The sequence below is a fragment of the Colius striatus genome, chromosome 15 (assembly GCF_028858725.1).
Source record: "Colius striatus isolate bColStr4 chromosome 15, bColStr4.1.hap1, whole genome shotgun sequence".
NCBI classification, from domain to species: domain Eukaryota; kingdom Metazoa; phylum Chordata; class Aves; order Coliiformes; family Coliidae; genus Colius; species Colius striatus.
In genome coordinates this window covers 11,613,928-11,627,817 of record NC_084773.1, presented here as the reverse complement: position 1 = coordinate 11,627,817, position 13,890 = coordinate 11,613,928, and the positions used below count along the sequence as shown (strand labels likewise).

Here is a 13,890-nt window from a genome sequence, read left to right as displayed (position 1 = left end):
AAGTGGTTTAAAAGAAGTAATTATGTGAATTTGGGGTTTGTGTTTTTTATGGCATGGCTCTGTCTGTTTCTAGATCAGACTTGTTAGGTAGAACTTCTTGCCTGTGTCTTTCTCATCCCTTCAGGGCTGGATAATACCATTTTAACAGGGCTTCAGGGAAATCTTTCTTAACCAAGAACAGCCTTTTGCAGACCACATGTTTTAGGTTAGAAATAAAGCCCATTCCCTCTCCTTCAGACACCATTTACTCATTAACAATCACACTGTGGTGAGTCTAGGATCTGTGTGTGTGCATAAGGACTGTGTGAGGATTTGGCAAATGACTCTAGGTCCTTGCTCCAGGGTGGCTATTTTGTGCTACCAGGAACACATCAGAGAGGCTTCTGGGGCTAAAAACAGACAGTTCTCACTGAAATCGAAACAGCAGTAGGACTTTCCAGATAATGAGATGCCCAAAAGTCAGGAGTTGAGGATGTGGATCAAATCTTTGAAAAATGCCGCCAGGCCTCAACTTTAATAATAAACTGCCTTTGTATGTGCTGGAGGAGGGAAAGAGAGAGGTCAGGTCCCCTAGGCTGCTGGCAGACAGATGCCTTGTTCAAGGACCTGCCAGCTCTTAAACACTTCAATTTGAGCTGTGTTGGGTGTTTCTTTGCTCTCCGTGCTGCTCTGACCGGCCCTGAGCTGAGGCATGGGATCAACACATGTCCCTTAACAGTAAAAGCTGTTCAGCTCTGCTCTACCAGGTGTGGGAAGAAGCACTGCCCACCTCTCCAAGACTCTTCTTTCCTTTTTTTGTTATGGAGCATGTTACCCCACGCTGGCTGAGCTGGAGAGTACGTGCACACCTGCTTCATGGTGGGGGACATTTCAGCATTCGAGCCACACACTCCCCCAACCTTGGCCTCAGCCTGCTTTATTTCCCACTGCAGCCTCTGTGCTCTCAGCTCTGCCCTCAGCTCTGCTTGGCTGCACTGTCACAGCCCCAGGCACCCAAATGTGAGTATTGCTGCTGCTGAGGGGGCTTGTGGGGCAAGCAAAGCAAGCGGTTGATTGCTGGCTCTGGTTTGAGGGGGCTGCATTAGGAGGTATGTGCATGTGTATTTTAACAACTTTAGCTTAGTGTTTTATTGTAAACCTGTATTAGCTCTGATTTGGCACTGGCATGAGCAGTCCTGGCAAATTACTCCTCCTGCCTCAACATCATCTTTTGTTCCCCGTGCGGCGTGTCCCCACTGCCTGGGAAAGGCCCTCTCTGCTCCTCCATGCTTTTGCTGCTGTTGTGAGTCAGGTAAGTCTGGTCCTCTGCAGAGTCCCAAACACATGAAACTCTTACTAGCACAGATTTGTCCCTGCTCCCTTCAATCCCCTAAAAACCCCAGACTGGAGCCCATGGCTGGTGCAGACTACAAAGGACCCCAGTTACCCACTTGCAGCATCAATCCCCAGAGCTCCACATGTGGCTGCTCCTCTGCCACATGATTGCAACAAGGGCTGGGCACTGGTGTGTCCCCTCATCAGGGACTTCTGGGCAGAGCTCAGCTTGTTCTGGTTCTCACTGTTGACAGAGAACACGGATGGGAACAAGTAATGGATGCCATCTGTGTCCTACTTGTGGGACCCAGAGGGGCCTGGGTGACCTATGCTGCACCTTGCCCACACTGGGCTTGGGAGCTCTCCCCTTGCAGGAGGTGCTGAGGCTGTGAGCTGATGTGGGGAGGTTACAAAGGGCACAGCAAGACGTGCTCTTCTCCAGAGTACCCCTTGGTGGGCAGCCAAGCATCAGCTTTGTGCCTGTGCACTTAGTGCAGGGAATGCACTTAAGGCTGAAAATTGCTTCCAGCCTTGAGAGAAATGATATAACCAAAGGAAATGGTTTCAATAAAAGGGGCTTTTTTTTTTTCCCCTTTTTAAGGGCAGCGAAGGGCTAGTTATTTGGCTGTTCAGCCTATTTACTCTTTCCTCCTTTTCTTTCTTTCCCTGTGCAAACGAGAAAGGGCCTTTGCTGACAAAGGTTATGTGTAACCCTGGGGCACAGCTTGGATCTGTGTTCCGTAACTCCAGCTGAACCCGCTCCTCCAAGAAAGCACCTCCAGCCCTTGCAGTAAGTAGCCAGCCCTGCTCCCTCCCCTGGCACCAGCCACCTCGGTGGCCCCAAGGATTGTCCCAGCACCATCCCCCTCCCCTCCCCTTCAAAGCAGAGACATAGTGCTTAAATGCCTGCAGGATCCTCAGCTTTTAAAAGCTTTCAGTACATGACCGCAGGCCCTACCTGGCTTTATGGTCCCTGTGACAGTGTCTTGGAATCATTTTGCTGGGGAGGACATTTGGGGAAGGGAGTTGCTTTCCTCTCTTTTCTTTCAGAAAATTCACATGACTTCAGAACAACCTTGTGTGAGTAGCAGAGCCCAGGTGTGGGCTGTTGATGTTTCATAGTGATTTCTGTCTTAAATCTACCCCAGCAGGACAGTCATTACCAGCAGTGAGCTGGCTGCTCTGCTGCATGCTCTGTGCCATGGCTGTGCCCAGCTTTCCCCAGGGTTGTAACCACATTGTCAGTCAGTCAAGGGCTCCCTCATTTATAGGTGCAGAAGAGCTTCTCTTTATAAGCAAAGAAGATGATGTCACCAGCTGTAGGAAGAGATGAGAGCAGAAGTTTTGCTTTTCAGGGACAGTCAAAGCATTTCTTTTTCTCCTCCCCAGCTTTCCCTCACTGCCTCCATCCTCATACAGTATTTTTCCAGAAACTCTACTTTGTGTGAGAGGCAGCACCTTTCTGAGGGACGAGTGAAGTGCCAGCCAGCAAACAAGCAAGTCTGAAAAGCCTCCTTCAAGTGAGACACTGCTTCCAAGACATACTTGAAAACACTTATATATATAATTTTTTTTCCCTTCCATGGAAGTTTATTTAATCCTTCAGCTGGTAAACAACCCAATCTGTGCTACACAGCAAGCTCTGGAGGGAAACCTCCCTATCACTGAAGCTCAGTTTTGTTTCACTGAAAGGAGAAACTCCACAGCTTCGTGTGGGCTACCAGGGATGAGGCCAGCAGCGCCAGAGCATGAAATGCCCACCATGCTCTGGAAGTGGGGCAAGAAGAGCTGCCAGTGGCTCCAGCCCACCTTCGACTGTGGCAAAGCTCAGCAGTGCAGGAAGGGAAAGGGGAGGGGGATCTTCTTGTCTGAGGCCAGGGTGGAACCTATTTGGTACCAGCATCCTTTAAGGGAGCTGGGGGACATCGCTACCAAGGTCTTCATTGCAGTGAAGCCAGGGCTGGCACTTGCTCCCAGGACATGCCCATGGTGTACTTGCCCCATCTTGGCTGCGTGACACAGGTGATCTGAGGCTCAGGAGTCTGACTGCTGCTTCCTATGGCAATAGCTGTGATCTGTTTATTTATATTAGACACCTGATGGGGTGGGAGGATGAGGAATGGAGGGTTTAAAGAGAATTTGCAAGGTTCCTTGCATGAGTTATATGCAGGTTATGTCTAACCTGGATTTCTCTGTTTGTCTTCAGGCTCTCATTGCCAAGCTGGAGTGACCTTGGCAGCATGGGCTGCAGCAGCTCTCCCTTGGCCCCCTCCAGTTCTCTTGCCCTAACCCATCTCTGCCAAAGTGCCCCTGAGGACTCCAGCCTGGGCAGAAAACAGTGCTGCCTGGACAGCAGGTCCCACATACTCCCATAGATGAGGCTGCTTGGTCATAGGGGAGGTGTCTAAGTGCAGCCACACTGGCTGAGGTGCCTCTGCTCCCTTGGGCATGGTACAGTGGGGACACCTCAGTGCTCTCACCCACTTGCTGTGGCAGCCACCAGCACCTCCAGCTTTGCCATGGGAAAATTCCTTCCCATCTCCCAGCCCAGCTGCTCCCAGCACCCCCAGGTGCAGTGTGGGTCATAGGGGTAATGGTCATACTTACCTCTGGGCACCAGCCATGCAGGGAAGGTTCATTTCTCTGCAGAAATACCAAGCGGGGCGGGGGTGTTTATTTGGCAAGCTAAGGCTTGTGTTTAAAAGCATGAAAGAAGTCCATGAACAAATAGAAAATAAATTCCACTGCTGCCCTTGAGGTTATCCCTTTGCTTTTTCCTAGGTGACAGCAGATGAGCTCATTCCTGGTGAGATGGTTGGTCCTGGCTTCATCTCTTCAGTTACAACACTACTGAAGAAGAGTCTTCACCTCTGCTCATCATCAGACCATGGCCAAAATGCAGCACAGCCAATGGTATGTAGTCCCACAGTGCAGCCACACCAAAGCCCCACTGCCACAAAGATAGACACGTCCCACAGGGCTGCATTTGGCTCCCATTTGGGATCCCACTGGTGCATTTGTACCCTTCATCACACAATCACATCTTGGTGCTGGGGCAGTGCTGAGGGGCTTACACCCTGTTCTGTACTCCTGGGGGGCAGCTCCCAGGCATCACCTTCTGTTTCAAGCCCACACCAGGTGCCACCACATTCTCAGTCCCAAGCAGAGGACAAAACCGAATCCAATTACACTTTAGGGGTCGCCTAGATAACGTTGATATTTTTCTCATCTGGCAAGAAAAAAACCACACAAAAAACAAAGCAGCCCCTCAAAGAAGCGGCTCCTCGCACTCTCACAGAAGTCACCACGCCTGTAGTTGGGACCACACGTCGCACGGTGTCCTCCTAACTCCGCTCTGCTCCGCTCCTCCGGCGGCTTTCGGTGCGAGGCGGGCAGGGGCCGGGCCAGGGCTGCCCACCGCCAAAGCCTTTCCAGACCTGGAAAGCTCCAGCCCGGCATGAAGGCCATGGCTTCAGAAATACGAAGTGGCCGTTTTCTTGTTTGCATGAGCAGGTTTTGCTTTGCAAAGTGGTATTTAGGCAGGGGGAAAGCCAAGGCTATGACCTAAACGGGTTGGATTGTGGCTGTTGGTTCAGGGTTTGGTTCTTATTTTTTTAGGTGGATATTTCCAAAGGTCCTACGTGACCCAAAAGACACCCTGTAACAGACCAAATATCAGCAGGGCATTGGCCCTGAGCAGATCATGGCTGAGGCTGGGGAGCTGCAGTCACCCCCTACTTGTGTGGCTTTGCTGTTTGGGTCACTGGGTCAGGTCTGATGGGGATGCTGGGCTAGAGGCTGCTGACCAAAATGACCAAATTACCACCACTGCAGAAAAGTTTTAAAATGATATTGCTAAAAGACAAAGCCCTGAGGGTGCCATTCCCTCCCTTTCTCTCCAAAGAGAGCTCACAGGGACTCTCAAATATCCAGCTATTGCCAACACCCCCCCACTAGACAGCACAGTGGAGACGAAGTCAGTGTATCTGCCCTTGCCCCTCACTGTGCCATCAGCTTTTAACAGCTTCCTGCAGGAAACAGTATATAGGAAAAGAAGAAAAGAGAAAAAAATCCGTCCCTTTGTGACTCTGAATCTGACCCCAGATTATGATTCATGACCAACCACGATGAAGAGAGCTTGTGGTGGCTCAAACAATGATTTTTCCAAGCAGAGGCTGTGCTTCATGGGGAAGATGAGAGCCCTGAGCAAGCAGGAGGAATGCACTCCCAGCCTGACTGCTGCAGATGAAATTTGTTGCATCATATAATGTGGTTTTTTGCTTTGAGTTTCAGCTAGATGGGGAGATGCTAAGATAACACAAGAAAGGCCATTTCTGTGAGATCTTCAGTCCAGATTGGGAGAATCAGTCAGACTGCCAGGATCACCAGCAATTTTCCTTTTTCTTTTTCATTGCTTTGCTAAACCCAGCCTCCAAACAGAGCAACCAAGAAAGCAGTGGCAGCACAGACCCAATCAGAGGCAGGGAGGAAAAAGGTTAAGATGCAGGAGCTGAAAGTTGTTAGATAAAAACATTATTTTGTAAAAGAGCCCAAGTGCATTGGGGTTTCATAAAACCTCCCATTGTATTGCACTAATAAGTCAAGCGTTCACAGCCAAGCCAGCAGACACACTACAGCATCCATTACTGGCGTGTTTATTTACAAAGGCAGCCACCGAGCCAAAGCTGAACTAGAGAAAAAGAGGAAAGGCTGAAATATGGTTTTAAAGAAACACAGCTCCTTGGACTGGTTTTAATTTAAAATCCTAGAACTGGGTTTGGCGTTTGATTGTGTGTTTCACCCTCTCCTCCCAGGAATGGATTGTCCAAAGCCAGCCAGCCAAAGAGAGATTTGCCTCTAGGTGTCTCTGTCTCCATTTTAATTCTTCATTTTTTCTCATACAAACACAGACACATCTTCTCTGCCATAGTAAGGAACAGGTGATGGTGGACTGGGAAGGCCAATCTCCCACATCCCAGCACGACACTGAAACCTGCCCCAGTACCTCTCCTGTCTCCCGATGCAATGTGGGAGCCACCAGCAGACAGTGGCAGGGGATGAGGCGCCAGCCCTGCAGGACACTGACAATCTGGTTTCATCTGAACAGACTCCTGGACCCCTCCTGTACATATGGCTTTGCAGAAACAGTCATTACCTGCTCCTAAAAAACAGTCAGTGTGGGGCCTGGGTTTATTGGGCTGGGCCAGAAATCCAGAGACACAGAGAGCTCTGCTGTCATAGTCCAGGAGAACTATGTCTCTCTGTGTCTCTATCAGCCTCTATCATACCTGCTGCAAACCTGCTCCTCCTTCTCTCTCTGGAATATTTTGAATTCCAGCTGAGAGCAGATGGAATAAGAAGAACAAAAAAGCCCTCTAGTCTTTGTCAGGGAGAAATGTTTGGTCACAGGAACACACCACACTGCCATCCCCGGTGATGAGGGACGGTGGAGGAAGCTGGGGGACGACAGAGGAGAACAAGGCAAAAAGAAAAGGTGAGAGCAATTTTAAATGAAAGGAGAAAAAAAATACATTAAATTATTGCTTTATTTCTGGTTCTATGCAAGTCTCTGACCCAGCCCACCCTGCCCTCCCCACCCTGAGACACCATGTTCCCTCCCAAACAGCCCAGTAAGGAGGAGAAAGACCTGAAGGGATCCTGCCCGAAAAAGGAGCCTTCTCAAGACTTGGATCTGCAGAGGAGTCTCTTAGTTAAAAGAAAGTCCCCAGCCAAGGCTACCTACCCTGCAGAGTCCAGTCCCACCACCATTCCCTGTGGAAGGATGGGAGGGAAAGGAAAGGAAAAATTCCAGTCCCAGTGTTTTGAGAAGTGTCCTCCCTCCAGACCATGCACGAACAAGGCATCAGGATGTGGAGGAGACCATAGCAGAAAGGGCACAGGGAAGAAGTCAACCAAGAGGTGAGTACAAGGTGGGAGGAGAGGAGTTGTGGCAAGATGAGAGATACCCAGCTCTCCTTCACCTCTCCCCCCAGCCCCTGCCTCATCGGATGCGGAGGTACGAGGGGATGGAGTAATTGAAGAGCAAGTAGTCCATTTTGTATAAATTAAAGAGTCTCCTTTGGTAGAAAGGGCTAATGTCCTGGAAGAACTGGGCCGTCATGTCGTCCGTTGTCCTGGTGGTCTTGGATGAAGACGGGAACTTGACGCTCGTGTCAGCCCCCACCAGCTGGAGGATGTAGTTGGCGTCTTCGGCCAAGGTCTCGTACTTGCCCACCACATCGTAGTGGACGATGCAGGGGTGGCAGAGCGAGTGCACCCGCTCCCAGTGCTCGTTGAAGGGTTCCTCCCGCTGTGTGCGTGGGTCCAGCAGGTAGTAGACAAACTCCTCGAAGCGCACGTCATCGCCACGCTCCAGGGCCTGGTCGCTGGGCTCCTGCCGGTGCCGCCGGATGATCTTGGTGCCGTAGCGCTTGTGGAAGGCCGTGTTGTAGCTGCGGGTGAACTTGTTGCGGTAGGCGGAGACCAGGCGCTCGAAGGGCTCCCGCACGAAGATGAACTTGAGGTAGCTGCGCAGGCGGTGGTTGATCTCGGCGACGCTGTACTCAGAGAGGGTGCGCAGGTTGGATGAGACGTGGGCCTCGTTGGCGGGGATCTCCAGTGGGTCCCGGTACTTGCCTTGCCCCGTCAGCACCATCATCACCCGCTTCCAGTTCGTGCAGGCCACTTTGGGCACGTAGCAGTAGAGCAGCCCGTGCGTGTCATCCACCACCAAGTGCCGTAGGTCATCCGGGCGCAGCAGACGCCGCTTGCGGGTGTAACGGTTGCAGATGTTGCTCAACAGCTCCCGACGCTGCTGGTGAACAGCCTGCAGTGAGGACTGCTCAAACTGAGGAGGAGAAAGCGAGAGGAGAGGAGAGGAGAGGAGAGGAGAGGAGAGGAGAGGAGAGGAGAGGAAGAGGAAGAAGGAGAGGGAGAGGGAGAGGGAGAGGGAGAGGGAGAGGGAGAGGGAGAGGGAGAGGAGAGGAGAGGAGAGGAGAGGAGAGGAGAGGAGAGGAGAGGAGAGGAGAGGAGAGGAGAGGTTAAGCTGTCACCTGTTCGCTCATGCTGATCATGACCTGCATGCAACATGGTCCACAACTGTCCCCATTCCGCCCCCCTTCCTTGGGCTTGGCAGTCACCCATGTGGGATTTTTGGGGACAACGTTGACTTTGAATGCAACTTGATTTTGGCTGTTTAGCCTAGGTGAGAGAAGACTGAGGGTGGCCCTCATCAATGCTTGTAAGTACCTAAAGGGTGGATGTCAGGAGGATGGGGTGACACTTTTTTTCTGTAGTGTCCAGCAATAGGACCAGGGGTAATTTGACATAAGGTGGAACACAAAAAGTTCCACTTAAACATAAGGAAACACTTCTTTAAGTGTGAGGAAGCCCTGACACAGGCTTCCCAGGGAGAGTATGGAGTCTCCTTCTCTGGAGGCTTTTAAAACCCACCTGGACACATTTCTATGTGACCTGATTGAGGGGAACCTGCTTTAGCAGTGGGTTGGGCTGTTATCTCTTGAGGTCCCTTTCAACCCCTACCATGCTACCAGACTATGAATCTATGACTTGGATATATCCTTGGACCTGTCAGAGCAAAAGTGAGAACAAAATCTGTCAAGGAGCTGGATGAGAAGTCAATGGGTTTGAGGGCAGAACAGGTTAAAAAATATTTGTTACAGCACACATTTGCCCCTCTCCACACACACAATGGGCTGAAGTGCTTGCATCAACATATGCCTGGTCCTTTGTCCCTTTTGATCCTTGCATTATGGCCCAGCAGCCATTCCATTGGTTTCTCAGGAGCCCAGAGTCCCCTGTCCCATCTGAAACTCCTCTCCAGGCTTAGGGATGTGACCTTTCCTGTCATGGATTTCATCAGAAATATCACAATGTCATTAAAGCGTTAGGGGAAGGAAACCATTTCCAGGAACTCAGAAGGGGAAGGTCCCCTCCTCCTCCTACCCACTCTCTCCCCATTTTGCTTACAAAGACTGGGAGGTTTCGTGTCCATCCCAAAGGTCATCACTGGGAACCTCCAACCACCTCATCCAGGCCACAGCTGTCAACTGAGGGCTTCACCTCTGGTGTGCCAACTCAGGGCTGCCCTGGCCCCGCACAGCTCCAAGGCAATGCAATGACCGACATGGCTCAAGACAACAGTGGCTTCCACTTTGGGGTGGTGAAGCCAGTCCTGCTGGCATCACAGGGCACCACAGCAAACACCTCTGCAGCCTGCAGAGACACTGCAACCTCAAGACAAAGGGCAACAGGCCACCTCCTTGGTCGCTACATCCTTGCTGTTGACAGCTGTCATGGCTTAGGACACCTTTTTCCATGCTTCAGGTGCCTCACCTCTCGCTGAGGGACCATAAGGGGTCTTTGGGAGCCACAGAGCCTGGGAGAGGCAGTCTTGTGGAGATTAGGGGGTTTCATCTCACAAAAGCGATAAATCTGTCCAGCTCACTGCAGTGACCACTTTCTCCAGGAACCTGCGTGGGCGTTAACATGAGACAGGGACAGGAGAAAGCATCCCATCCTTGCTCCTTCCAAGAGAATGATAAGGGAAAATGCTCAGATGGAGGAAACACAGATCAACAGACTCTTAACTGCCACCAAGATACGACTGTGACAATGTTGGCTGCTTGGCTATGAAGAAGATACAGCACCTACGGATGTAATAACCATAGCTGAAGAGACATTCTCATGGTACATCTCCTTGCCACACAGCCAAACCTTTCAGTAGAAACTTCTTTTTTTTTGGATGCTCCCCCCCACCTTTTAAAATCAGAAACCCTTTTTGCAAGTGCCTAAAATAACAGAAGAGGCATTTTACTGATGTGATTTCTTTTTTTCAGGTGTTTTTCCCTGCACTTGCATAACTCAAAACTATTGGACCAGACAGACAGACAGACACTGTCTGCAGGCATGGCAACAAATAACTGTGACTACACCAGCCGCCCACTGGAATAAGTGCATGTATTACAGTCATTTCAGAGCAAAATTACTCCCTTTATTTCCTTCTTTTTAAAGGCCAGAGAAATTAAGTATCACTTTTAAGGATATAATCCCACAACATTCCAGCAGCATTAGGGTTTGTTGGCATCATGGCCATGAAGTCCACATTTGCCATTTTTTCCCAGAGAAAATGTAATTTGGTTGCTTATAAGCATAGAAGCATCAACCTGGACAGCAAGATGAAGCATGGTATATGGAAAGGAGATGTGGCTGTAGCAGGCAGTGCACCAGGCAGTGGGGAGGCAGTGGGGACCAAAGCCAGCTGCAGGGACCACCAGCATTGCCCTCTGCTGCAGAAGATGACTGCCTCATGGACATAGGGAGGTGCAGGGCACATTTGCTGGCTGGGGCATGTGGCCATAACCCAGCCCGTTGCACCAGTTAAAGGGTGGTTTCCTGCAGGGAAGTTGGGGGTGAGGATCTCTGTGCTAAGACAAGTCTGGCTGCATGGGGGGAAAACTGCCTGCCCAGCAGTAGAAGAAAACAAATACACCTTTTTCAGCTTCAACTACATCCCCTCAAGCTCCAGTTCAGCTGCTATGGGCAAGTGGGACACCTTCCTCAATGATGTGTCACTGATACAATATCCTGGGAAGCATTAAGAATGTGGCCAGCAGGTTGAGGGAGGTTCTCCTCTGCCCTGGTAAGACCACATCGAAAGTACTGTGACCAGTTCTGGGCTCTCTAGTTCAAGAGTGATAGGGAACTTCTGGAGAGAGGCCAGCACAGAGTTATCAAGATGATCTGGAACATCTCTCTTGCAAGAAAAGGCTGCAGGACCTCAGCTGTTCAGCCTGGAGAAGACTGAGGAGGGACCTCATCAACACTTACAAATACCTAAACAGTGGGTGTCGGGAGTTGGCTTTGAAATCCTCAAGTGGCAACATCTCCTGGGTTTCCCCAGCTATGACTCAGCCTACCAGCAGTGAAACCATTTGCCCAAGTACCAGCAAGGGCAGAAGCTGTTTTTTATCAACAATTACTCCCCAAAGCAGTGTGGTCTTTTGGACATGGCCAGAGACTCAGGCACAGAGACCCTGGGAGTGGTTCCAGACAGTTCAGTGCCCCCCACACCAGAGGAGTGGAATAAGGGGTCAAGCCTCAGCACCACACTCACTCTTCACCCCTTCATCTCCCTTTCCCAGCCATCTTACCTGGTCACTGTCATAGAGGGCCTGGAGTGGGCTGCGGCCGGCCTTTCCCTGCCAGGTGGATCTCATGACTCTGTCTTCTGTGGCTGGAAAAGGAGCAAGAAAACTCAGAGGAGTTGGGAGGGGCTGCTTCCCTCACCCTTTCTGGTGATGCCCAAGTTGGGATGAAGCAACATCTCCCAGGAAGAGACAAATCCATTTGGCTCTGGGAGAAGATGCTCAAGCAATGCTTATTTCTCCCTCTTAGTTTTTAACAAAACCTGCAGTTAGGGTTTCTAACAAATAAAAGACCATAAATAAAGACAACAGCTTGTTACAATTTCAAGAGAACTGGGAACAGCTTAATCCACGTACATCTGTGAAATGCCACTGCATTCAGACTGCACTGGCAAGGGAATGACCCAGGAGGTGACAGGACCCCGGTCAGCCTTGCTACAACCCCACCAGAGAAGAGAGACATCTGTGCTTGGTAGAGATAAAGGACAGATCCAACACTGGCAGCTCTGTGCTGAACCCCCCATGGGCTCAGAGTTTGCATTTCCAGTCTCAGAAACACATTCATTAAAAGACAATTTAGTCAGCTGCTTTGTCTGGATGTCAAGTCTTTTTAAGTTCTTATTTGCCTTTTTTTTGTCTTTTCCTCTCTAAACCAGCAACATCTCCTCAAGTGTTTGAAGTTGAAGACAGCCACCCAAGCACTCCTCGCCCCTTCCCTGCCACGCAGTTGGGCTGGTTTGATTTTGGAGGTCTATTTGTGCAGCAGCACGAAACCTGAGGCTGGATCTGGCCAGCCATGAATGCAGTGCTGGACTCCCAGATGCTCAAGTTGTCATGCTTATAAATTATATGGGGATGCAACCACCTCCCAGGCCATGAAGCATTCACTTCATCTGCCATACCTCAGCCCCAGGGACCTGTTTCCAGCACAACATAGGCAAAATCACATGGCCTGGATGTCTCAAACGTAACGCAGGGAGCCAGCCATGACAGGGATGCAGGTTCACATATGCAGTATCACCTTCCCCCAAGCAGCTGTCCCACCTCTCACCCAATCCTCTGCTTCTTGTGTCTGACCCTGTCTGTTGGCAGAGGGTGCCATGACAGCTTTCTCATAACAAGGTTTCTAACTAGGGGGGTTGTGCATCCTTCTAAAAACCTCATAGGGACATAGTGATGCAGGGAAAACCATTTCTGGCAGCACAAAGTTTCTAACACAGAGGCTTTTTGCATGACAGTTTGGAGCTCTGGATCTTTTTGCTCACTGACCAAACTCAGATTTGTTATAAAAGCTCCAGATAGCATTTTTTTTAACCCAAAATAGCCAAAAGGAAAAAAAAAAACCAAATCCCATCTTCAAGTGCTTATATTTTGCTTAAATGAAAATTGCTCCGAAGCATAAAGTCATCAGGGTCTAAACTAAACATTAGTCATTCCTGGAGCTGTAATTAGGGGAAGTGACTGCCTGACCTCACAAGATTTCACATATGCTTGCGCCTTCATGGGAAACGGCACTTCCTGCAGTGCTGGACTGACCGAGATGTGACTCAATGAGAGGAACAGTTTCTTCTTCAATCTCCTCTATCAGTTACCCCACAAGAGGATGAAATGGCATCTGTACTAACAGAAGATAAGTGGAAGACCCAACGTTCACAGCGCTGGGCTGAGGTGCTCATCTCAGAGGAGCTCCATTCCACATTTCCAGTCCCAGCCCTCTGCAAATGACGGGGAACAACATCAGCCTTGAAAACTCAACTGGCTGCAGCTCAAATCTGCAAGCAGAGAGCATTAAACTCAAGTCCCTTTCCTGCCCAGGGCTGATAAACTCCTGCTCAACATAAGAGCATGATCCAGCTGTGGGCTGTCTGCAAGTGCCCTGCACCACAGCAGACACTTGTCCTATATTTAGTAAAAGCAATGTGGAAGCGTTTGTTTTTGAGATTAACACATGCATCAACCAGAACCTTTCTTACAAGAGACAGAGGCAAAGCCCAGGTGGTTCAGGCTGACTTGAAGCTGCTAGAAATGCAAATTGCTCAGTTCAGGGTCAGGTCATGGCCCAGGAGAAGCTGGCTGGTTTGGCAAGAGGCTTTTTTGGGTGAACAAAAGGCAAATCTGCAGTAAAGCAAGGAGCGAGCAGAGGTCAGACAGCTCAGATCCATGCTCTGACTTCTCTGGGCTGTGCCTTTCCATGCTCCTGAGGCAGGGGAATAAGGCTGGACAGGGCCTGCTGCATCTCGCACGACTCTTGCCAACAGCCCCAGCAGAAACGTTGCAAAATGGCTTTCCTCCAGCCTCTCCCCTGTGTGAGGATTTGGCAGAGAACAAGGTGTTTTCTCCAGATAGCGGCAAACTCTCCTGGGATCCCTCCTATGCTCATGTTGTGCAGGGTCCAGAAAAAAAGAGGAAG

At 50.2% G+C, this 13,890-nt stretch overlaps 1 protein-coding gene across 1 annotated transcript in view; it reads right to left on the bottom strand.

Moving 5' to 3' along the window:
* Positions 1-6,936: 6,936 nt before the first annotated feature.
* CHST13 (carbohydrate sulfotransferase 13) overlaps positions 6,937-13,890 on the bottom strand; it is a 30,017-nt gene continuing 23,063 nt past the window's right edge. The window contains exons 2-3 of the mRNA XM_062008448.1: positions 11,487-11,569; positions 6,937-8,161 (exon numbers count right to left, since the gene is read on the bottom strand). Of these exons, the coding sequence (XP_061864432.1) occupies positions 7,316-8,161; positions 11,487-11,569 (929 nt within the window). The 3' untranslated portion in view covers positions 6,937-7,315. The remainder of the gene's footprint in view (positions 8,162-11,486; positions 11,570-13,890) is intronic.